The following is a 26,149-nucleotide window of genomic DNA, read 5'->3' as shown; positions in this document are numbered from 1 at the left end:
CTTCCTTCCTTCCTTCCTTCCTTCCCTCCCTCCCTCCCTTCCTTCCTTCCTTCGTTCCTTCTTTGTTTCCTTCTTTCCTTTCTCCCTCCCTCCCTTCTTTTCTTCCTTCTTTCCTCAACTCCTTCCCATCCTCCTTTGCTCCCTCCCTTCTGTTTAAGTGTTAGCCAGTTGTAAGTCATGGAATACCAGTGAATCCCCAATCAAATGCATTTTGCTTCCCAGTTAAGTATGATTATGAAATTTATCATTTACTTAGTTATCCTGAACAGCAGAAAATAACAATAATAATAATACACTGTATTGTAATATATCTTTACTATCTAGTAATGGAAATCAAGATAGCTAAGAAGTTCTAATCTATGAACCCTATATCAGGGAGAGTGACTCATAACAGTTGAAGTAATGATCTGTTTAAGTAGATCACTGCTATTCAGAATAAAGATGTGGGTTTTGATGACTTTTAAGAGAAAGTCAGGGAAGGAAAATCACATTCTTCAGCCTCTTAAAGTTATAGAAAGGCATTATTTTTACAAATAACTTGTCTCTCTTAAAGGACAGAATTTTGAAGAGAGCTATTTGCATTCGAGGTTGTGTAGAAAATGAATAATTGTCTTCTTTTTCTTTTTAAAGATAATCACTTATTGGCTTTCTTATTAAAAGTAGAAAAGGGACAGGATTTTTCCACTGAAACCATGTTACAACACATTTTACATTTTCTAGACAGAAAATAGAAAAAGACAAGGGACCTTCTTACAGTTATGTCTTTTAAATTGCTGGGTGTGGAGCTAGAAAAGCCACCAACCATCATTTAATGTTCCTTTCAAAAAAAAAAAGAGTAGGAGGAAAGATCTGGATATGGTCAGTGTCAATAACAGTCATACCTGAATTACGTATTTCTTTCAACAAGTAAGAAGTAACAATAGTACTTATAACATCCAAGAGAATATAGGCTCCAGAGAGTTTATTCATCTCCATTTACTTTCAGCTTCTGAGTCGACTGGCTTGACTCCTTTATTATTGCACCTAGAGTAAGCAGGAGATTTATTCTGCTACCTTCCCCAATTTTATCTTCCCATGATGTAGGATCAGAACGAGCGAAGCTATCGTATAGTTCGGACAGCTGCCAGGAACACAGATATCAAAGGCCTGAACCCTCTCACTTCCTATGTTTTCCACGTGCGAGCCAGGACAGCAGCTGGCTATGGAGACTTCAGTGAGCCCTTGGAGGTCACAACCAACACAGGTAACAAGGACCACCCAGACTCAGTCACTTCTGAGGCTATTTTTATAATACAGGTGAATCCCATTACAGTGAAATCTAAGGAGTTGTCTGTATTATTTTGTTAAGCAAACATTTTGCTGCAATGAACATGGCTTGAAATAAGTTAGCCAATGTCTGTAACTTAGAAAACTTCATGTGATTTAGAGAAAGGCATTTTCGAAGTACTATCTGATTTGTCTTTTCCTATGAATGAAAAATGTTGCCTGTTTTTCTCTTGTTTTGACCAGGAAAAATGGGATTACTAAACTGACAAATTGAGGGTTGCATAGCTACCCAACATTAATATAGGGAATTTTCTCCCTGAGACGATTAAAGATGCCACCAAAAATGTTTTTTCCCTACTTATTTCTAAGAATCATTTAAATCAAGTCAGATAAGCCTTTTTTTTTTTTTTAAAGACCCTTTGAACAAACATATCAAATCTTTAAACACTGTGAGCTGGATTGACTGGCTGACTAAATTTAAAGTGCTTAAGAGGGGCGTACCCATGAACAAGCAGTTGGTGTAAGATACCTCCATCCCCAGTAATTAATGAACCCAAATTGGGCATATTTGATAAAAAGATGATAGGGCAGAATTTTTGACTTCAAGAAAGAAACTTTGTTCACAAATTATTAAATAAAAACGCAGAAGAGAAAGTAGAGTTGAATCTGAAAGGGATTGACATCTTTGAAATTATCCAGCAAGGGTACAAGGAGGAAGTGGCTTTTGAACTAGGCAAAAAGAGGCAGGTTTTTGATAGCTCTGGGGGAAGGAGGTACATTCAAAACTGCTGCCCTTTTTGAAATGTTCAAGTGTCTTTCTCTCGCCAAGTGGCTTCAGAACATTGAAAACTGTGACGCATTCAGAAGTTCTACCTCCTAAGACTTTCCCAAAGGTGACCCTTATGTAATTGTATTCCCAGTGCCTTCCCGGATCATTGGAGATGGGGCCAACTCCACAGTCCTTCTGGTCTCTGTCTCAGGCAGTGTGGTGCTGGTGGTAATTCTCATTGCAGCTTTTGTCATCAGCCGGAGGTAAGCACTGAAGCCGCTCACTGTGCAGCCCCCCCACCTTCCCAGTGTTTATGATGGTTTTTTTTCTCCTCCATACAAAGCTAAGGCTTTTGATTGCATCATAAACATGGCATCTGCATCCCAAGCTTCCTCCTTGTTGCTTTGATCTTCCCACACCCCCACTAAAGCTGCTAGCTGTACCCTGGTGGCAGGCTGAGAGGGCCGGAAGGACCCAGCTAATTGTAGGAAACAAAGCTGAAGAGCAAGCCAGTGGGAGATTTCTAGATACTTTAAGCTGCCAGGTGTTACGTTTATCCCTCTCTTAAGCCTGGACTCACTGCCAAAGGCAAGAAAAAGCCCTGTAAAACTTGGGCCCCAATTTTGAGCTCTGTCATTTGCCAGCTACTACTACATAAACCTTTTTGAGTATTTCTGTTCCGTAAAATAGAGATAATTATTATCTGCCTCAAAGGGTTATTGACAGTAGAATTTTGATATGCAAAATAGATAATACAGCACACAGGAGGTGCTTCAGCGTGATTTTGGTTAACAGTAATGGTCACTAAAGCAAAGAAATGGGTACTGCACATTCAGTCTTCCCCCAGGAAAGGCCATCAGCATTTCCAGAGAATCAATGGATTTCCAGAGATTATCCCTTGAGCAAATCGTGGGCATGACATTGCTCTTGGAAATGAACCTAAAACATCTGAGTCCTTATCGCCTAAGTACTTACAATCTGACTTGTCACTTAGAAAATAATCTAAAAAGGAGAGAGTAATAACAACAGATTAGCAGCATCTTCTTTCGAACATTCTTTTCTTACTCTTTTCGTCTCCATTTACTTACTCCTGTCACCTGCCTAGAGGCTCCAGAGGGGCGGTCATTGATATGTGCCTCCCACCTGGGCCTTCTTTGTATTTTATGTGTAAGAATCTGCCTCTTCCCTGATCTGCATCCCCATATACCATCAACTGTTTCACGAGATAGGGCTGTTGGTGAAAAAAAGGGCTAAACCTGGGGATGTCAAGAGGATCCTCTTAAACGTAAAGCTTTTCATTTTCTAGAAGAGGGAAGTAGTCTTAGGAAAGAAGTAATTCTTGCCCAAGGTCGTCGCGTTGCCATAGTGGTAGGCTGAGCTACTACTGGCCCCACCAGTAGCTGTGCTTGGCTCTCAGGCCAGTATCTGTTGCATTATCCCTCGCTGCCTACCGATGATCTCACCAATGTCATAGCAACGCCTTTGGCTATTTCCACTGGCCTGGGCAAGCCACTATGCTTTTACTTTCCTCTGAAATACATTATAATTAGAGTGATGACCATATAATCTAGTTTGCCTGGATAGTCCCAGTTGGTGCTTGTATTTCTTTTCTTTTATTATTATTTTTTTTCTGAGATGAAATCTTGCTTGGTCGTCCAGGCTGGAAGTGCAGTGGCACGATCTCGGGTCACTGCAACTTCTGCCTCCTGGGTTCAATCAATTCTTCTGTCTCACCCTCCTGAGTAGCTGAGATTACAGGCACCTGCCACCACACCTGGCAGCTAATTTTTGTATTTTTAGTACAGACAGGGTTTCACCATGTTGGCCATGTTGGTCTCAAACTCCTGACCTCAAGTGATCTGCCTGCCTCAGCCTCCCAAAGTGCTAGGATTACAGGCATGAGCCACCGTGCGTGGCCATGTATTTCTTAATATCACGCCCCCACCCTCACTCTCCAAAGTGTCCTGGTATACAGGGGCCAATTATGTTCACTCTAATATAACATGATATAGAACAACACATTCTGTACAGGCATCTATTTTACATTGTGTTCATTGCTTTTGATGCAAAATCTATGAATAGGTATGTTGGATTAGAGTGATGAGTCAAATCTTGAGATGTTAAATCCACAATAAATTCTCATTTCTGTTTCTTTAATATACACACATACAAAAACATATAGACACTAGCATGTCTACTGTATTCTAAACAGCATTATATCTTGGCCTTCAGAAACTTAAGGTTGACCTGCATAGAATTTTATTTCCCACTATTCTTTCCTTCCCTGGTATTTGATTTTGAAAGCCAATCAAGATGGCCCTCTTTCTTGTACATTGCCATTTAGTTTTGTATATGTACACATGCTGTGCATATAACCACCGGGAAATGTATGCGTTAGTATATATCCATTTGATGGTGGGAAGCAAGGAGCATGTCGGGGAGTGTATAGGAATTACATGTGTTTTTTTGATTTTATACTTACATATTTCTGTGTCTGAAATTTTCACAGTATACAGAAATAATATTTGTTATTAGAAAATAAAGATGTTTAATGGTTTAAAAACAGATACAATTCATTAAATACCTCCACTTGTAAAAATATTGGATAAAAATTCAGCACCATAGGATGCTCAGAGCACTTCTCTGCAGAAAGTAAGTCTTGACCTTGTGTCTTAACCATCTCTTTGACTTTACTGGAAACATTCTCTAGTTGTAGTCCAGCTTTGCTTTAAATTTGCTTTTTTGTTTTTTGGTATAAGTGGCCCTAAGTACAGCAGTCAAACTGGAGTAATGAGAAATAAGCTACCTCATTATGAGTTCCCTTTGGATGTTCTACTTAAAACATTGGCTTTGATGAAAAGAAAGGAAAAACACGTGAACATGTAATCAGGGAGACAAGTTTATTAAAAGCCATGACTACGGAAAATAGCATCCTTAAGCCTGATGACTTAATTTCCTCTCTGCCTTTATTGATCACTTTATTACATAAGGCAGGATTGATAGCAGGATGCATCGGATTTCCAATTATGAGTCCCCACCTTAGAGAATTGAGCCTGTCGAGTTACCCAGCGATGATTCCTGTCCCTTCTCCCCCATTAAAAAAAAAAATGTCACTTCCCAAGGCTGATAAACAGTGCTTGGTGATTGGTCCTCAATGGATCACTTTTTAGAAAATGAAATGTCAACCCCTTGCCCTCATATTGATTCTTCTTTAGTGTCGGCCGTAAAGCTGTCATGGGAAAGTCCGCCTGGAGCCAGGTAGCTGACAGGTTTGCAGTGGCTCAGGCACACTCAGCCAATTCTTCTCCTCACGCAGGTTGTCTGCTGTGTTATCTTGGACTATAAATGTTTAAATGGGACAAGAACAGGTGAACAGAGAGGAGACAGGTAGTAGGGACGAAAGCCTGGCCCAGGCTTTTCGTGAGAGGACAAACAAAAGGTAGTACATGGTACTGGCGAAATAATCTTGCCAGACTTCAGCCAGTCGTATGAGAAAGCAAAAGATTAAACACCCTAGCCTATAAAATCTGAGTCATGTCCTTTGGCAATGGGGCTGCTTTGTGCTTCTTAGAATCACCGAATGTTTATGCCGGAAAGGATGCTACAGACAGATCTGTTACAGGGTCCTCTGGAAGTGACTCCCACTCTGCTGATGGCACGCAAGATTTCTAAGGAAGTGGATGGACAGAAACTCACGTAGTGAGAGAAGTTTCAGTCCTTCTGATGACCTCAGAGAGAAAATCGGCTTGGTGCTCCTTTGTCATTTAAGAAAGAGGAAGCGGCCTCAGGCCCACAGTTGATATCTTGCAGGATTTTTTTTATAGCAATTGTTTCATTCATTTCATTGTGCACATTCAGCTTAGGGAAGCCTGAGCCTGAGGCAAGCCAGAATAATCTACACTTTTTTCGGTGAGATCTACTTTTTTCTTTTGGCCAACCGGAACATGTAAGCATTTAGGGATTGCGGTGAAAGAATCAAACTACTAAATTTATAAAATACCTAAAATGAGATGTTATACTAAGCACATTGATTTAGCTATATTGTATATTTTTATCACCTACATTTATGTTAAGCAACTTAATTTTATATTTTCTGTAGGCATCTTTGATCTGTGTCTTTCTCATCACTCAAGATACAATTTCAGAATTCTTTCAGCTTTCCGGAGCACATAATTGTACTTGTTATCTAGGTTATTTTAAGACACAACCTTTCTTGTACCTATGTGATGCTGTCCTTATAAATTTTATTTCAAACCACAAACAAATCTCTATTTGTACATTCTCTAGCAGCAAGTCACCATTTCCACGTTTATATATTTATATATTTGTGATCTCCACAACATAACCACTTTTCTATATTGTTTTTTTAAAGTGATCTTTAAAAGGACTGTTAACAGTGACATCCTAAAATACAAGTATAAGGTCATGACCTCCAGGGCTAATGACTGAATCTATGTTAAATTTCTCTGACACCCTCTTCCCTTTTATAGTAATGATTTCATCAAGTTATCTTCAAAAGCATCACAAACTAGTATTAATTCAGATTGTTTTAGGGTAGTGTTTTTTCCAAAACAGTATTACAGTATTTATTTATTTATTGAGACAGTCTCACTCTGTTACCCAGGCTGGCATACGATAGCGCAATCTCAGCTCACTGCGACCTCTGCCTCATGGGTTCAAGTGATTCTCATGCCTCAGCCTCACAAATAGCTGGGATTACAGGCATGTACTACCACGCCCAGCTAATTGTTGTATTTTTAGTAGAGATGGGGTTTCACCATGTTGGCCAGGCTGGTCTGGAACCCCTGACCTCGGATGATCTGCCCACCTCGGCCTCCCAAAGTGCTGGGATTACAGGCGTGAGCCACCACACCCGGCCCCAAAGCAGTATTTTATTATTCAGATGCGAAAAAACAATTTTAAGAAAGGACGAGAATACAAGAATGGCCCCTATTTCTTAAAGGACAACTTGGTAGTGAGGGAAAGTCTTACTGATAACCAGGCACATGCTGTTTTTATGCTAACCTTCTAGTGATTGCTAGTGACACTGGGTTTCCATTCATGTTAGGGTTATAAAGTACCCCCTTTACCTGGATAAGGAAAAAGAAGTGAATTGATTTTAAGAAAAAACTGAAGTTGTTATGGCAAAGTTTATTTATGTATTAGGTACTGGAGGCCTAAAGAGATTAAACAAATAAGCGAAGGTCACATGGCGAGTTAGTTGCTGATCAGGACAGGAATTCAGCTCTTGTAACTTCCAGTACTGGGATAGACATATTATTTTAATATCTTCTTAACTGACAAAGTTGACCTACATAAAAACACTGACATTGGCAGTTCTGTGGAACCAAAGCTTCAAGAGTCTGCTAGTGATGTTGGTAAGATTTGTAATCTGTGAATTAATGTGCAAGTCTATTACACAATATAAAGTCAGAGTTTACAAGTTAATTGTCTCCTCCTATTGAAGGTTAAGGTTTTTCACTTCGGAGCTAAGAGTTCACGTAATGCTAAAAGAGTTATCATTCAGCCTGTGCTACCACACCTGGCTAATTTTTGTATTTTTAGTAGAGATGGGGTTTCACCATGTCGGCCAGGCTGGTCGCGAACCCCTGACCTCAGGTGGTACACCTGGGCCCTAATTTCCTTCCCCGGAGGATTATGATCATGTGAAAATGAAAACACTTAAGTGTTAGCCTAATTCAGCTCTGAGGAAGTCATGTGAATTCACACAACTGGACACAGATGATACCTTGGGATCATTTCTAAACAACTTGTGTGCAACCATTTCAACATGCGCCTCGTGAACAACATTCAGACATCATTTGGTGCAAGAACAATGACAGCTTAAAGAAGGGGAAAAAGAAGAATGGCTTCTGTGAATCTTCATGGGTGATGCCGTTCAGTGCTGGAAAGGGACCTCCTGGAGCCATGCTAGTTACATTGCTTTATCTTTAATATGCACTTTAGCTGAATAAATTACTTACCTTTTGCTAATTAGTTTTGGAACAGTGAACCACATCAGTCAAATCTGTCCACTTGACCAGAAAAGTTAGTAATTTAGTAAAAGCACGGTTTATGCTGGGCCCCTGCCTTGCTCCCCCTCTCTATTTTGTTTGCTTTATTGAATACTTAAGGTGCCAGGAACAGCACGTTGGTTGAGAGGACTCACGCTGTTCTGCAACAATGTCTGTTAATACCCTTATTACCGTGTCCCTTGGACTGCAGGAGGGCTTAGTTCACACTCTTTCAAAGTTTCACCTGCAGCGTGGGCCCTTTTCTCCAACTCCTGTGGCTGAAATGTTTCCTTCTGGAGCATTTGCTAATAAAACACTCCACTCCTTCCCAATTTTAATCAGCTTGTCCACATCTCTATAATTAGAAAACCTTCAACAAAGTTTTCCTTCTGCCATTCAGGTGATCAGCCTCTGATGTCAGTTTTGAGTTAGGACTTCTTCAGGCAGTGTGGCTTCCTGGAGGCTGGCTGCCCCAGTGGGGAACTTCAATGGGTTTCCTTTCCTGGGATGCTAATGGGCCACATTGTCCTACCCTGAGCCAAGGCAAAAGGGCCATCAGGTGTTAAAGGTAGAACAGGACACAGGCATTTTTGTTTTCCAGATATTTTAAAAAAGCAAACAGACTACTGTTAGCCTTTGAACAGTAATCCTTGTTGTTTTTTTTTTTTTTTTCAGCCATTTCCTGCAGTCTTAAGGTTCCTCTCCTCCAAATAACACTCCATGTAAAAAATTCTCGTTTAAAAACACACCTTCACCACTAATTTTAATTCCTCCTTCTATGTTTAGAAGTCTGAGGAAGGGATGGGTGTGTCAACCTTATAATTAATGACCCCTGTCATTTTGTATTTCCTCTGGCTTTGCACATATTTAATGAATGTGCTTGATGTAAAACAGATAAACACTTTCCCGGGCAGCTTCAGGCCATGGTTTTCTATGGTATATGCCAGGTTTTTGTTTCATTGACAATTTTAAGTTGGTACCAAAGCTTTCTCATTCTATGCATTTTTTTTCCTTCTTCAAAGGAAAGAAATTCAAATCAGTATTCGAAATCTTAAGTGGTTTAAAAGATATACTTGTAATTTTAGATAATGCTTTTAGGAGCTCTGATAAGACAAAATCCTTCAGGCTGGGAGGACCCTATCACACCCTTGGGACCAATCTATGGCATTTTCCTGACATAAAATGTTATTTTAGTAGTCCCTGACCTCACACTCTTATATTTCCTTTAAAAGAAGGGAAAGGATGGGGGTGGAGGGAGAGAAAGAAGATTGGAGGAGACTTCATCTTTTATAGAAAGTTGTTTGGCTTCAGGGTATTTAAACCTGTTTAGTTACTTCGATGAAGCAGTGGATTTTAAGAGCAGTTGAATTCATTTTAAGTGAATGTACTGATGTAAAACGTAACACTACTTATAATTAACTCTCACTAGGTACCCTTACGTAACTAGTCTCCAGTAAGAGAGGCCCTGTGAAGTCGTGGGCTGGATCAAGGTTTCCACAAAGTCCTGTGCTTGCTAGGAGAACACGTGGTGATACCTCTTGCTCCCCACCGCCCACCCCACCCAGCTCCATGTCCTCATCCACAGGGAAACTGAGCTTGTGTCTGTCTCCCTGGTTGCTTTCATAGGGTTATCATGAAGATGCAATTAAATAATAGACTCTGGCTGGGTGCGGTGGTTCATGCCTATAATCCCAGCACTTTGGGAGGCCTCTGTGAGTGGATCACTTGAGGTCAAGAGTTTGAGACGAGCTTGGCCAACGTGGTGAAACCCCATCTCTACTAAAAATACAAAATTAGCTGAGTGTGGTGGCGGGTGCCTATAATACCAGCTACTCAGGAGGCTGAGGCAGGAGAAGCCCTTGAACCCTAGAGGTGGAGCTTGCAGTGAGCTGCGATCATGCCACTGTACTTCAGCCTGAGCAACAGAGTGACGCTCCATCTCAAAAAATAAAAAATAAATAAATAAAAACAGTAGACCCTTTGAAAAGTTAAATGCAAAGGAAAATGCAAGCTTATGATTTGGGACTGAAATACCGTACTTCACAGTTAGCTGTCGTCACTGGAGTCTCTGTTTTGCTAAGTTGGTTCCTGCTTTGCAAACAGTTAGGGGAGGAGATAATACATGAGATGAAAGTACTTTGAAAAGTTAAATGCAGTGTAAAAATGCAAGGTATTATTATTTGCCAGGGAATTATCCACACGGAAGAACATCTGTAGGCTCTGAGGGTCTGATTGCTGAACTGGTTCCTGGGCTGCTGACAATTAGGAGAGGAATGTGGGAGGGAAGCTTGGAGCATGTGACCAGGATCTGCTGCCTCTCTGGTTGCACTGCCTGGCTCCTTTAGGTTCTGTTGTTCTCTCTTTGTGATAATCATCTGCCTTTCTACCTATTCAAAGTTGAAGAGTCTGGAGTATAGGATTTTGACAGGACCACACTGCCAAGACAACCTGGCCTTGAGGAATTTTTTCTCATCTCAGACACTGTTTCTTTTTCTGTAAGAGTCTTACCTTATCTTGTGTTTGAAGCTCTAAGAAAACCTAAGATGTAAATTCCAGTGTAAATTTTACATTTCTGACAGAAACATAAATGTATACATTTTATTTACTAATTTGGTCTCAACTTCCCAAGTTTTAGACAGCTGTAATATCAACTGAGTTGATTTTCTGATTCCTTTAAGTGATATATATTCTCCTGATTCACAATGTATATATATTTTTGATTTCCAAGGCTTGAGTTGATTTTCCAGTTTGTATAAGAGAGATATATACATTCCTGATTGAAGATTTATATGTACTAAAGATTTCTAATCCACAAAGCTTTATAACAAAGCCAGATTTCGCTATTAAAAGTTGTAGGACCAGAATGCCAAGTTTAAGATAATGCACCATTTTACCGAAAGTGAATTAGGCAAAGCAAAACAAAGCTTCTCATTTTTACCCTTGCTCATTTTGTACAAATTAGGGAACATAATTCAGTACAAAGCAAATACTTACTTTTAAACTTTTCATTTATAAGTTGGGAATTTGTATGCAGCAACTGAAACCGAACCGCAAAAGTATTGTTTCAAGAGTATCATGTAATATGATAATGAATTTTTGTGGTAGTAGTTATCTGGTTATAGCAATAATATTTACTATTACCCATCACATACTGAACATTATTGCCATTTGATTTACGCAGAATTACCCATGGAAATTTAAAATATATATATACATGCACACACATATATATACACACATGTACATATATATACACACATACGTGCATTTATGTAAATGGAAAAATAGCCAATAAACTTATCTTCAATAAGATAAATTTTCTCTGAGAGATTTTGAATTATAATTATATTATAAAACATTTGCTTTAAGCCATTGTAAGACACCTCAGTTTAAAACTGTGGTTCAGACGTGTCTCTGACTGCTTGAGCTTAAAACCATGACTCACTACCTGGGTGACAAGTATTTCATCTCTTGTAAGTCTCAGTGTTCTCATCTCTGAAATGTACATAGCATACCTGCCTGACTTACAGTAGCAAAGAATTTGTCTTATGGCATGTGTTAAAGCTTAGGTGTTTGAGGAAAATAATTCTCTTTTTTAAAAAATTTTAATAGACGGAGTAAATACAGTAAAGCCAAACAAGAAGCGGATGAAGAGAAACATTTGAATCAAGGTACAAAGAACTGGATTAAAAAATTTTATTTTTAGAGCATGTCTCACGTTTTCTAGTTTAAACATGTCCAAATAATATTTATGTGACTATTAACATTATATAATATATTCCTTATCCCAATAATGTACTTCCTGAGTATCAAACTGAAATGGGCGATTTGGATGGTGAGATTAAAGATGTGGGATGAGGTAGAGATGTTTCTTTAGATTTTTACTTTTCCGTATTTTATCCTCGACTCTGAGAAAGTTATCAGTCTAGCTGGTTCATTCTTGTAGCTGGGTGGCAAGATTAAAATGGGTAATTTTTTTCATATAAGCTGGAAATTTGAGGATGAGAAAAAGAATAAGAAATGTAACAGTAATTGCTACTTCCCAGGGAATGGCTATATGTGATATAGAATTAGTGACTATCAGTAAATTTTTAGTGGATTCTAATTTTGATATTCCAAAGAGGTCAAAGAAGACATTCAAAGAAGTGTCTCTAGAGTGACTTAAGCAAGGTAGAAGACTTTTTTTTTTTTTTTTTTTTTTTTTTTTGAGACGGAGTCTCGCTTTGTCGCCCAGGCTGGAGTGAAGTGTCGCGATCTCGGCTCACTGCAAGCTCTGCCTCCCAGGTTCACGCCATTCTCCTGCCTCAGCCTCCCGAGTAGCCACCATGCCCGGCTGATATTTTTGTATTTTTAGTAGAGACAGAGTTTCACCATGTCAGCCTCACCTCAGCTGACCTCGTGATCTGGCCACCTCAGCCTCCCAAAGTGCTGGGATTACAGGCGTGAGCCACGGCGCCCAACTGGTAGAAGACTTTTAAATGGACAGTGGTTTGTGACTATCCAGGAGAGCTGTCCACTAGAACTTTCTGAGATAACATTGTTCTATATCTGCACTGTCTAATATATAAGCCAATAGCCACACATGCTGTTGAAGACTGGAAATGTAGCTAATATGACTGAGAAAGGGATCTTTTTAATTTAATTTATTTATATTTAGATAGCCACAAGTAACAAGTCACTCACATGAGAATTGCTTGAATCCAGGAGGCGGAGGTTGCAGTGAGCCAAGATCCTACCACTGCACTCCAGCCTGAGTGACACAGCCAGACTCTGTCTCCAAAAAAAAAATAGATAGAAGAAGGAGAGGGACTGGGAATAACAAGACTCATCTTAAAGATTTTCTTGGCTATAGCATATAAAGTGATGAGGGATATGGAGTGTCTAACAGCTTTCCATTTGTTCACCTCATTTCCTCCTAAAATCATATTTTTTCAATTTTTACATGGGATATATGTTTTTTTAAAAGCTGATCTATTAAAAAGAAGTAGCAAGAAATTGCCAGTTTAAGGAGCTTATTCCTAACCAAGGGTACTGGGATGAGGGCAAGACCTACAGGCTTGGAAAGTCAAAGGGACTGGGCCAACTGGTGTCCTGCATACCCTCTGTGTCCTAGTGTCCCAGCAGCTCCAGGAGGGAGAGGAGCAAATGCCAGGACAAAGCTTTTTACAATGACTTCTGCCTCTTGGCCCAGATATCTGTCACTGGGCTGCCTCCAAACACATCTAAATTGAGTTTATGAGCAGTATGAGATATGACTGAATCGTACTTCCTGATGTCCAGACCATTCACAGTTAGGCTACAATGGTTATCTCCAGCTGAAGCTTTCTGGCAAAGTTGAATATCTTTGCTTATGACACCTTCTTTCCAAAACAGAAAAGAAGTGGAGGTCCACTACAGAGTCAGTATTCTCAAATCAGCTAGCTGATGTTAACCTTATTGTCTACTTTAACTTAGATTTAATCTAATTTTGTTAATTGTCGGTCACATATTTAATTCATCCAGATATTGGGCAAAATGTGACACCATGTGGAAAGAGCTGGTTGAAATTAAAAAGCTTCTATTTTCTTCCCTAAGGGAGGATAACTGAAAGCAGTGGGCAGGACTTCATGCAAAGGCAAGGGAGCTATGAGCAACTGCTTGAGACAATAGTATTCAGCTAACACAATCCAAATTTCCTCCATTGGATGGGTGGTTTTAGAAATCTTGTCCGTGAAGTGTGAAGACATTCCAGGAAGTCAGTAAAGCTGCAGCCTCTTAAGTAGCTAACAATATTTTGTTTACCCACTAATGAAAACCAGAGCAAGAATTTAACCATTTTCGTATGTCAAGACCGTACAGCTAACTTGACTTTTCCTATGTTTTGTAATTTTAGACCCAGACTACTTATGTTTTTTAGTGGTTCCTGAGAAGTATTCAGCCAACTTATCATGTTTATTACCTAGGTGTGAGAACATATGTGGACCCCTTTACGTACGAAGATCCCAACCAAGCAGTTCGAGAATTTGCCAAAGAAATTGACGCATCCTGCATTAAGATTGAAAAAGTTATAGGAGTTGGTAAGTGTCTGAGTGTCTGCTAATGAGTCTGTTTTCTTGGTGGATGTTAAATATGTGTGTGGATTATGTAAATGTATTTGTGAGTATGTGTGTATATACATGAAATTTCCTTTTCTTGAGTATAAAATATCATGTGTTATGAAGAACCAATTTTGATTTTATTCTTAGAGAGAAAATGCGATCTGAAATCAGATTGATCGCATTCAAAAGGTGTACTCTGTTTCTTACTAACTGTAAGATTTTGTGTAGGGTTTTTTCGTTAAGGCTTAGTTTTCTCTAATAAAATGGGGCTAATAGCATCTACTTCCGGGTTGCATGGAGGATTTTGTGAAATAATCTATGCAAAGCACTAACACAGGGCCTGGCATGTAACAAGCACTCAAGGAATGTTAGCTATTATTCTTTCATCTTGAATGTGTTTCTGGTCCATCAGAGATTCTTTTTCTCTCCCAAAGGTGAATTTGGTGAGGTATGCAGCGGGCGTCTCAAAGTGCCTGGCAAGAGAGAGATCTGTGTGGCTATCAAGACTCTGAAAGCTGGTTATACAGACAAACAGAGGAGAGACTTCCTGAGTGAGGCCAGCATCATGGGACAGTTTGACCATCCAAACATCATTCACTTGGAAGGCGTGGTCACTAAATGTACGTGGGTCACCCCCTTTACAAAGCCGAGTTAGAAGTTACTGGGAAATTAAACCCACATTTTCTTTCCAGGGAAATGACAGATGGCGCAGACCCACTGATTGCTAATAGGAGGAAATCAGTGCAGGACAAGTCATTAATCTTGTAGTCAGCTCTAAATGAGTCTATGGTTTCGGCTGATATCCAATCTCCAAGGCAGCTTGTGTGAGATTTTAGAGAAATCAATATAGCAGATTTTTGGTATGCCATGCCATCTTTCAGATGTTTGCTAGGCCAAACTGATTGTCATAGGGTAGGCACAAGCAGATGGTAAGCAAAATAAAATTTAAGGACTTTTCCTATAAAGCACAACAAAACCTGGCCACACCTTGTGCTGGAATCTTTGGTTCCAGATGCAGAGGGTGAAGCTTGGGAATCTTTAATATATTGGGGGATTTGCTTGTCTGCTCTGCCTGATTTATGGCTGTTGCAGTTCAGCACCTATTTACAGTAACACCTGGTTGAACTTTCCTTTTTTAGTCCATTAGCATTCACTGAGCCTGTGAACCACGCTTCAGTTAAAATGCGACACAGCTCAACAGATGCATTTTGTGAAGCAAACCCTGAGTACGTCTGTAAGGCTGGCTAAGACCAACTTATAAAGTGCCACATAGACAGTACAGCTGAGGCAGTCCCTGTTTAAGGTGGCTCTGTTCCAGGAGCCCTCATATACACTACAAGTCAAGGATCTTGTAAGCCTGGGGCTATGTCTCCTGGAAGGCCAAGGCTTTTCTTCTTTGATTCAAGGTATCTGTGGAAAGCATCTTCACTCACCGTGTGCAGAGTAATGGCAATATAGCCACCCCAGCGGGGTGAAGCAGTCAGAGGAGGGTAGGTTAAAGAGAAAAACAATCTCTCACACCTGTAGTCCTAACTACTTAGGAGGCTGAGGCAGGAGGATCACTTGAGCCCAGGAGTTCAAGGCTACAGTTGAGATGGGTAAGTTTCCTGAACTCCTCGTGGGACTTGCAATGGGGTATGGCTTGTTTTGCTTGGCCACCGAGCTCAAACTTTTTGTGGGAGGCGGAGCACACAGGTTAAGCACCTGCAGGAGCCCAGGTGAGTGGTCACCAGTGATCTCTGGAGCCCCAGAAGGTGTATGTTACAAATAATGCTCTTTTAGCAGTTGTCATCTGCAAATGGCTAAGTGTTAACCAGCTTAGTGGAGAGTCAGAGTGACAGCCTTTTTCACCCTCCCCTCTTGGTACCTGGGTTCCTGTCTGGTGTCCAGGAAGAATCAGGTCACATGTACTTGAAGGATGGTGAATGTATAAGCTTGATTGGGTGATGGAGGTGGCTCTCAGCAGAATGGGGAGCTGGAAAGGGGAAGGAATAGGAATAGAAATAGGAAGATAATCTTCCCCTGGAGTTTAGCTGTGCCAACCGAATGCCCATGGTTTCCAGGGTTGAAGGTGGGGCCTTTGCCGGGAACCACCATTTTCTACCTAGTATTTCCCTGCCTCCTGTCCATATCATTCCTAGTGAGCTACGATAGTGCCACTGCACCCCAGTCCAGGTGACAGAGGCACCTGAACCTATTTTTTAATAGAAACCTGTCTCTACTTAAAAAAAGAAAGAAAGAAAAGAAAAAGGAAAAAGAAAAGAAAAAATGAGACATTAGGCCTGGGGCAGGTGGCTAGTAGGACGCAGAGTACAAAATCCTTAGGAAGAAGAAACGAGGTGGTTAACTAAAATGGGAGAGAAAGTATACACTATTCAGTCCAGAGGTCCTCAAACATAAGTAAGAATCTTCTGGAAAGCTTGTTAGGACAGTTTCTTGGGCCTCTTCCTCAGAGGTTTGATTCAGCAGGTGGTGGGCGGCCCGTAAGTGTGGAGGCTAGAGAGCTCACCACAGGTGAAGCCAATGCTGCGAGTATGGGAATCACACTTTGAGAACCACCGAACTGGGGACAAACGACCGCGTACCAGCTCTGCTGCTGCTAAAGCCTGTGACCTTGGACTGCTTGTTCAATCCTTCTGTTTCAGTTTTCTCATCTGTAAAATGGAGGTAAAAAGAGCATTTGCCTTATAAGGTTATTTTGGGGATGAAATAGAATATTTTGGGTGGTTAGCACAATAGCAAATTTTTTCAGAAAAAACCTCATATGTGTTCAATGGTGCTATTATGTCTTAAGAAGTAGGTACATCTTTCCCCATCTTCAGAATCTTTCAAAGAAAACAAAACAAAACAAAAACAAAAAGGAACCTTGATGCGAAGGATATATAATTTTCTGCCTAAGGTGAAGGCTATAATTAGCATAGAATAGCACTATTTGCTTTTTGAGATTACTTTTACAGACAGGATATTTTTCTGTTGCCTGTGGCCTTCAGGGCCGCCCAGAGTCCTTCACTACTTTAATTAAAAGATAACATTCCCTTTAAATACTTTTGCAGGTCCGTTTTCTAAAAAGGAGGCTCTGTTCAGCTTAGGGTGTTTTTCCTGTCGCAGACAGTGATTTTCCTAGCACCTCTGCAGAAGAGAGAAGAAACAGGGGATCTTTGTATTAAAGTCCCACCGCGCCTCTAAAACGCGTAGCTATTACAGCTGTAACTGTTATAAACGACTGGATGCATTTGCATAATGCAGTTGTCACTGAATTAAAATGATTTAAAATTTCTACTGGAGAAGCTATTCCCTTCCCCCACCCCTCTCCTCCCCACTGCATCCCTGCCTAGTGGAGGGAAGGAGACTCCTCTATCCAACAGCCCAGCCCAGGCCTATTTTATAAGCCCCTCTGCTTATGGAGACATTCGTCTTTATTTCTCTTGTAGAGCTCATAAAGGTTCTGACAAATGGATCCTTTTAATAAACAGAAAAAGGAATGCAGAAAAATTGTGAAGATGGTGCCAAGAGTCCGACTAGGGAGGTGTGAGGGTGAAAGGGTAGAGTGGAAGCGTGTGAATTCATTACCAGCAGTTACTTGAGTAACTTTTGAAATTGGCAGGAGGACCATAAATCCTCCACATGACCCTTGCTTTTGGATCCTCTCCTGTAGTCTCCACAGCTCCAGAGGGATCTGGTGAAATGCAAGGAGGTGTTAATGCACAGCCATGAGAGGCTGCCCTTTCTCATTAGTTGACAGAGTATCTTTTGATTGAGGCAGGTTGATTAAAACTCATTTAGGAACATTTGTTCTGTGAGAAGACTATGGTCACAAGCTGAACTCGGTGGCTAGTGCCTGGAATCCCAGCTGCTCAAGAGGCTGAGGCAGGAGGATCCCTTGAGCCCAGGAGTTCAAGGCTGCAGTGAGCTGTGATCATGTCACTGCACTCTAGCTTGGGCCACAGAGCCAGACCCTGTCTCTTTAAAAAAAAAAAAAAAAAAAAAAAAAATTCTTTCTTTTTTTTTAAGTGAAAAACCGTGGTCACACATGTAGAGGGTAAATGAATCTGAGAACTAAGCATTTCCTATTTATATTGATAGAGGATCGGCAAGCACAAAAAGCCGGCAAAGAGAAAAGACTTAAAAGTGGTTTTATTCACCTTTGGTCTGCACCAAGATTCCCACGTTTTCTACCAGCCTTCTTTCCTCACTTGAAAATAACATGTCCACGGTACTATTTTCTAATACAAAAGTGTTTGCCTCTGAGTGATTTCTTAGACACAACATCAAAAACTCAAGAAATCAAGAAATATCACAAATTGATATATTGGACTTCATGGAATTAAAAACCCACTCTTCAACACTTTTGCCCCTAAAGTGAAAACTTTCCCCATTCCCTATATGCCGGAAATTATAAGCTGATGGCATCACTGGGCGGAAAATGTATTTCTTTGGAATAATCATGGGTGCTTTTCAGCGGTGAAATATTTCAGCCCATTTTTCTAGACTGAAGTCTAAATAATCAGCAAATGCAGCAATAAAAAGTATGATTTTTTTTTTAATTTTTATTTTTTTAGAGTCTCGCTCTGTCACCCAGGCTTGAGTGCAGTGGCACGATCTTGGCTCACTGCAACCTCCGCTTCCTGGGCCCAAGTGATTCTCCTGTCTCAGCCTCCCGGGTAGCTGGGACTACAGGTGCGTGCCACTGCACCCGGCTAATTTTTGTATTTTTAGTAGAGACGGGGTTTCACCACGTTGGCTAGGCTGGTCTCAAACTCCTTGCCTCAAGTGACCCACCTGCCTCAGCCTCCCAGAGTCCTGGAATTACAGGTATGAGCCACCCTGCCCTGCCAGTGTGAATATTTTTTGGTGTATCAAACTGACATTTCATTTTCTCCCAAAGGAATATTTTAGGGACCTGTTTTATCCTTCTCTTAGAAAAAAAAAAAAAAAATTCATGTTTCCCACCCTCCACTCCGCAATAATACCCTTTAGAAAGAAGGAATTTCAGACCTTGAGCTCATTGCCTGTGCAAGAAAGTGAAGAATGATTCTTAAGTCCTGAAGTCCTCAGAAAGAGGACTTCAGTGAAAATCTTGTTTCCACCTCATTCTGCTCAGGGCTTAAAATCGTTTTTATTTCTTTGCGGAATGGGGGGAACAAGGATGTTCTAGTACTGAATTTAAATTTCTGTCTCAGATGAAATACTTAACCTTTCCTTTGACTGTTCTGGGTTTTTTGTGTTTGTTTTTTGAGGTAGGCAGTTTAAGGAGTCAGACCAAAGCAAGTTTATTCATAGCTAGGGAAAGTGAAGAGAAAGGACAGAGCCCCTGAGCTGAGCAAGACAGTGGAGAGAAGTCGCATGCTTGTTTGTTTGTTGTTGTTGTTGTTGTTGGAGACAGAGTCTTGGTATCGTTGCCCAGGCTGGAGTGTATTGACGCCATCTTGGCTCACTGTAACCTCCGCCTCCCAGGTTCAAGCGATTCTCCTGCCTCAGCCTCCTGAGTAGCGGCATTACAGTCTCCTGCCACCACGCCCAGCTAACTTTTTTTTTTTTTTTTTGTATTTTTAGTAGAAACAGGGGTTCACCATGTTGGCCAGGCTGGTCTCGAACTCCTGACCTCAGACGGTCCTCCAGCCTTGGCTCGGCCTCCCAAAGTGCTGGAATTACAGGCGTGACCTACCGAACCGGCTGCATGCCTGGTTTTAAGATGTGTCTGGATAAGGAAGGATTCAACATAGCTACTACTCCCTGAAACACGATTTCTCTAAATAAAGAAAAGAAGTTGATCTGCCTATTGATATCCTTAGCTTCTTACAAGTGGCTCTTCTGGGGACAAAATAAATTAATTATCCTAAAGATTATTTTTGTATTGAAACAGGCCCTCCCATTTATCATTTTCCCCTTTTGCTTGAGAGAGCAATTATCCATTCATGTTGCTCCCTGGATACGAGAGGCCACTTTAGTTAAAGACCTTGTCAACAAGCCACCCAAAGGGTTAACTATCCAGATGGAATTTAAACCTACTCGTCCTTTTAATATTTCATTCCTAGCTCCCCACAGCTGAGGCATAAGCTTGGCTTGTTTTAATTAAATTAGATCACACAAGACAGGTGTCTTGGCAGTAAAATTGTGCACAGCCCATTTTTATCTCATTAACTGCAGTGCTCATCAAAGGTTTGTGTTTTTCTTTCTGAAAACTCTAGGTAAACCAGTAATGATCATAACAGAGTACATGGAGAATGGCTCCTTGGATGCATTCCTCAGGGTATGTGACGACTTTATATTAAACCCAAGAATGTTGGTATTTGGAAGACTCCTAACAGAGTCCTTGTATTCGTTCTGTTCGGTGGTATTCGTGGATTTTTTTTTTTAAATGGGGCAAAGAAAGAAGAGGAGAAATCGAAAATGATGTGATTTTTAAGGCTATTAAATAATCCATGTTCAACGAGGGTAGTTTTTGATTTATTCCTGTAATGTGGAGCTGTTTGAGCCATAGATTCATTACAGTTGGATAATTTCCATCTGTCACAGGAAGCAAACCCAGCTCCTAGGGTACAGTCTGCTACTGAATTAGTGACTTTGGTCAGAAGGGCCTGGAAATCATGTTGAGTTTCACTGCCTACCGGATACAGATATCCAAAAAGATCCAAGTAATAAATGCTTGGTGAGAATTAATTTGGCCTAATGGTAATGGGATTGTTCCTCACTCCTTTTCTATGCAGAAAAATGATGGCAGATTTACAGTCATTCAGCTGGTGGGCATGCTTCGCGGCATTGGGTCTGGGATGAAGTATTTATCTGATATGAGCTATGTGCATCGTGATCTGGCCGCACGGAACATCCTGGTGAACAGCAACTTGGTCTGCAAAGTGTCTGATTTCGGCATGTCCCGAGTGCTTGAGGATGATCCGGAAGCAGCTTACACTACCAGGGTAAGAAAGATTGGTGACATCTGGGCTTTCACTCTGGTGAAACTGTTCCTCTCTTCTCACTTTGAGATCGAAACCCTTTGTAATTCTTTTATTTCTTAAGTTTTCTCATGCCTCGAAGCCTCCTCGTATTCCTGCGTCCATTTTTAAACCATGTTTCCAAGAAAAGAGGGATTTTGAAGCTGACCCTAGATGATGACAATATTAACAGCCACAAACTAGAAGCAAAATGAATTATCTTTCCCTCTGTGTTTTCTTCGGGGGGCAGTGGGGAGAAAGTGTTAATGAACAATAAGACGGTGTCTTAAATAAAAATAAGCTGAGAAGCAAGCATTAAGGATCAGTTTATACAATAAATGATCAATTACTGAGAAAATCAGGAGGTAGCTTTGCTTATTTATTTTTTTGCACTTATATTTGCCTGCTGTCTTCCTGCCTCTTTCTTCCTTTTTTTTTTTGTTTTTGTTTTAGATTTTGTATTTGCCTTTTTTCTATTCTTTAAAAAAATCCTTATTCTAAATGAGACAAAGCAATGTTTCTAGTTGGTTGGCTACCAAATCTCAGAATGTATATACAGGATTTATAAAACATTTATACCATGCAAGCTTTTCTAGTATCTAATGGCCTTCATTTTACCACTGGTAGATAAGTGAGGATTAAGACACAGTTAAGAGTTTTAAGTACACAGTTAATGGCTGTGCTATCTTAGCTCGACTATCTGAATATAAAATACTAATGGAATAAACACAGAATCATAAAACAGTTATTGGCCATTAACACTGACACTGTTAAAATCAACACGAAGCTGACAGTTACCAGCCATTTTCCCCTTTTAGCACTCCTCGTTTTGCATCTGCAATCCCAAGCAATGGGGGTTTTTTGTTGTTGTTTGGTTGGTTGGCTGGCTGAGCCTTTTATTTTGTGGAGGAGGTCAGGGGGTATAGTATTCTATTTCTTTGGCTCCAATTTTGATTCTTAATGCTTGTCCTCTTTTGAATTCCAAGTCCATTCATTTAGAAAAGAATACATCTTTGTGAATGTTGGAGATCTTTTATTTTTTCCCAGTAGTTGGAGAAAGAAAAGTTAAAGGAGGCTTCTAGAATGATACATTTACATAGATAAAACCTTAGACAAATATTTAAGCAGGGGGGAATGCAGTACAAGTGTCCTGGGTGTAACAAGGATGAATGCAATACACTGGGTTTTCAGAGTTCACTGCAATGTATCAAAGCAATTTCCAGTACAATTTATTGTCCTGTTTCATAGCCCTACCTAATAAAGCAAAGAAAACTTTTAAATGATGTCCCTGGGGATACCTCAAGGGTCTGAATTAGACTTGAATTAATTTCCCCAGGTGGAACCCTAGGACATTGAAAACCTGACTGAAAATACCTTAAACATAAGCATAAACAAACAAGGCATTTGAGGCAAAAAAAAAAAAAAAAAAGTGTATTTTGAAACTTTTCCTGAGTAATATTCACTTGCTTTACCATTTTACAAGTCTTTTTTTTTTTTTTTAATTTAATAACAACTAAAATCCTGTCCTTACTCCATTAAAGTCAGTAATAGCTCTAGTGTCTGGTATTATTTGGCTTTCTCTAAAGGCCTATTTATCATATCATCCCCTAGCTATTGGGCATGTTTCTCATGCTGTATAAGGGGAGGTAGACTTGTGTTGGATAGAAATGTTCATATTTAAATTCCTTCATTCATGATTTTTGAAGCAGTATTAAGCATTGCCTTCCTTTGTGCTCCTGCGTGAAAGAATCCAACAAAAAATCAAACAAATGTCAGCTACATATCACTGATACCCCGTGGATAACATGTATTTTGTAAAACCTGAGATTTCTTTTTTTCTAGAATATTGCCTTAAGCAGAGCTCAGATAATAGGTAGGTTTTGAAAACATAATTAGATTACTTAGTCACTTCCCTGTGAGTAAAGAAAACATATGAGAACTGTCTTAACCTGGAAGACTTGTGTTAAAATGAACAAGTGTCTTTTGTTTTGAGAGCTATCTCAAGAATGCTGTTGTCCTGCTTGGCTAGCAGGAACTACATTCAGAATCTAAAATGGCACATCAGTGATGTACTTAAGGAATAACTTACGGCTCAAATGTTCACAGGGTGGCAAGATTCCTATCCGGTGGACTGCGCCAGAAGCAATTGCCTATCGTAAATTCACATCAGCAAGTGATGTATGGAGCTATGGAATCGTTATGTGGGAAGTGATGTCGTACGGGGAGAGGCCCTACTGGGATATGTCCAATCAAGATGTAAGTCTCTATGTTCTGAAATATATTTTTTCACATTGAGATTCAGGAAGTTCTACATTACTGTATGATAGAGTGAGCACGGGGTTTGAAATGATACATTAAACTCAAATTTCTTAATACAGATATATCTAGCAAGCTAGTTCAACATTATAACCAACGACTATTGATTTCAAGGACAAGAATTAAATGGCCTACATGGTACAGTATGGGAAATAGATACATACACACATAGATGCATAGATAAAAAATATGGGATGGTATTTTTACTTGGTGAACTTTCAAAACCAAAGGAAAACAAAATGAAACTGAATTTTAAGAAAATGCAAAGATTATGAAAAAATAAATTTCACATATAAAACGGACATGAAAGGTTTATTGAAAGAAAACTAGTGAATATTTTAAAGCTGGCATCATTGTAATTAGAGCTCGCCCCTTGAGGACTCTAAAATAAAGCTTCACTCAATGACCCTTGGTAAATTATGCACATCCCTTTTAATGTACCATCTGGACTACTTCGTAAGGGAGTATCCACGATGACTGCAATTTCAGAAAAGGATTCAATAATGACACTAATAAGATTCCAGAGTAATAGAATTTAATTACAAACATCTCCAGTGAGAAAGAAAGAAAGAAGAAAAGTAAAAGAAAACCCTACATTCAAGGGGTCTTCCTAGAACACATTTTAGCTAATCCTGGAAAAGTTTACGTTAGTTCTGGAAAGATTGGGAATCATATTAAAATTAAATGACTACCTTTACTTTTTGAACTTGCCTAATTTTTTATGTATGTGGTAGGCCATTATCAGAGAGGGTTTACAGATGCAAGGTATTCAGTTTATCAGTTAGAATTATATTTTGGAAACTTCTTTTCAAAAACTATCTTTGCGGTGGAATGTTACTTATCCATCTGCTTTGTCTTCCTCCAACAACAGGAAGTTGCGTAGCCTTGAGGGTTACAGCCAGGTGCACTTAGGAAATAGCATGCAGGCTGCCTTATCAATTAAAGAATGTTTGGAGCAATAGAGAAAATGATGCACTCCATGTCTGGTGGGGCAAAAAGAATTCTCTATGCTGACCAGCCAGATTAAGGGAAATGGTAGTGTTCACATTGTATTATCTGTGAATTATAACGGAAGATTCATAGCAGATAGGAAGAAAGCAGCTAGCCTAAGTCACAGTAATTACAGGCTGGAAAAAGACTATGGAGGTGAATAGCATGTAATCTATTGCTTATATGATTATGCTATGCAGACAGCTTCTAGTAGCTTCTTGTAGCCACGTTTGGATTCAGGTTAGAGACTCTCAGAGGGACAAAGACAAAAAACTTAAATGAGCAAATAGTAAATGTAGTTACTGTAATTATTTGATACTTAGGCTTTATTTTTCTTTCATTGAAGTCACGACCAAGTGTTCGTAAGAACAGAGAATCTAAAGATGTCAGTTTTTCCACCCTAAATATGTTCAGATCTGTAATTTTGGCAGTTTCTATATACATATATATTAAAACAGTTCTTTTGTTTTGAACTTTCAGTTCTCTGGCTTTATCCATGAAAAGGCATCTGAAGCCATTTCTTGCTCACAAATAACATTGATCTATTATTTGTCTCTGTGTTGGATTCTATGTAGAACAGGAATCAATAGGAAGTGTATCTGGAGAATTACTTTGATGTGTAGAATTAATTTGGCGTATGGTAAATGGAGTGAAAGTAACTGTTGAAAATATGTCAGACTTAGCAAGTTTTTTGTTTGGTTTAATCCTCTGCCCCCCAAAATATTTAGCAGTAAACTGAGAAAATATGCTTTGCTAACCTATGAGCCATCTTCCAAGCTGGCAGTGGATAGGGAGCTTATGAAAGAGCATTAATCAGTCTGAGGTGTTATAACAATTTATGTTCCCCTGGCATCAGCCCAATGTTGCTTTCATTCTCCTCAATTCAGTGCAAAATGTTCTCATCAAGTCTAGAGTCAACACCATGCACCTGGAAAGATAAAAGAAACCCAGGTGATCAAACTGACGTAGTGTAATTGCTAGAAACAAATAGAATAAGGTTCAATAAGACAGCATAGAGAAGTCTGCTTTACAAAGAAAAGTAGGTGATACTGATACATGATATTGGCCAAATACATAGGAGAAAAAGGATCAGAGGGCTCAATAAATCACAAGATGATTTGTTAAACTGAAACAGTGCTCTTATTAAGAAGACCACAGTCATACTAATCCAAAGACACTGGACCCAACAGACTGTTTTCTGTTGAAGGCCAATTTCTGAGCAGTCAATAGACCCACCACAGGGTGAGTCCAGTGAAGTCATTGGGATGGCTCAACCACTGGTTATTTCCCTGGCAGCTATCATGTTGATAGAAAGAAAAATAAATGGAGTGATATAAAGCAAATAAAATTTTTAGACTTCCAAACAAATAAAAGCACCTCCAGAATCTCAGAGGATATCCATAAACAAAGATAATGAGTAGCCAAAAAGCTATGAAGTAATTCTCTATAAATTTGGTATGTCCTACCATATTACTTTATTGGAATTTATACTCCAAAGTTGGGGAAGGATGTTAGAGAAAAGTCTGTAAGAAAATAATTTAAGGCCTGTGAAGACAGATGAGAAAAATTAGAATTAGCAAAGACACTGTTGAATGAGTTATTGATGACTTACTAGGCAAGTAGACTGTGCTGGACACTTTGGATGGTCTTGGCCAATAGGACAATTATCATCTACCATTGTAACTTCCTTCCTTAGATGTGAGAGGGTCTCCTTCAAAATGTAAATGCTGGCCGGGCGCGGTGGCTCAAGCCTGTAATCCCAGCACTTTGGGAGGCCGAGACGGG

General features: G+C 39.7%; 1 protein-coding gene across 1 annotated transcript in view; it reads left to right on the top strand.

Moving 5' to 3' along the window:
• EPHA4 (EPH receptor A4) overlaps positions 1 to 26,149 on the top strand; it is a 155,581-nt gene that overhangs the window by 118,408 nt on the left and 11,024 nt on the right. Inside the window, exons 8-15 of the mRNA XM_011951897.1 lie at positions 1,084 to 1,243; positions 2,187 to 2,298; positions 11,662 to 11,720; positions 13,992 to 14,105; positions 14,561 to 14,746; positions 20,315 to 20,376; positions 20,834 to 21,043; positions 23,165 to 23,314. Of these exons, the coding sequence (XP_011807287.1) occupies positions 1,084 to 1,243; positions 2,187 to 2,298; positions 11,662 to 11,720; positions 13,992 to 14,105; positions 14,561 to 14,746; positions 20,315 to 20,376; positions 20,834 to 21,043; positions 23,165 to 23,314 (1,053 nt within the window). The remainder of the gene's footprint in view (positions 1 to 1,083; positions 1,244 to 2,186; positions 2,299 to 11,661; positions 11,721 to 13,991; positions 14,106 to 14,560; positions 14,747 to 20,314; positions 20,377 to 20,833; positions 21,044 to 23,164; positions 23,315 to 26,149) is intronic.

This window comes from Colobus angolensis, unplaced genomic scaffold, assembly GCF_000951035.1.
Source record: "Colobus angolensis palliatus isolate OR3802 unplaced genomic scaffold, Cang.pa_1.0 Scaffold33, whole genome shotgun sequence".
Classification (NCBI taxonomy): domain Eukaryota; kingdom Metazoa; phylum Chordata; class Mammalia; order Primates; family Cercopithecidae; genus Colobus; species Colobus angolensis.
This window is presented reverse-complemented; position numbering and strand designations above follow the sequence as displayed.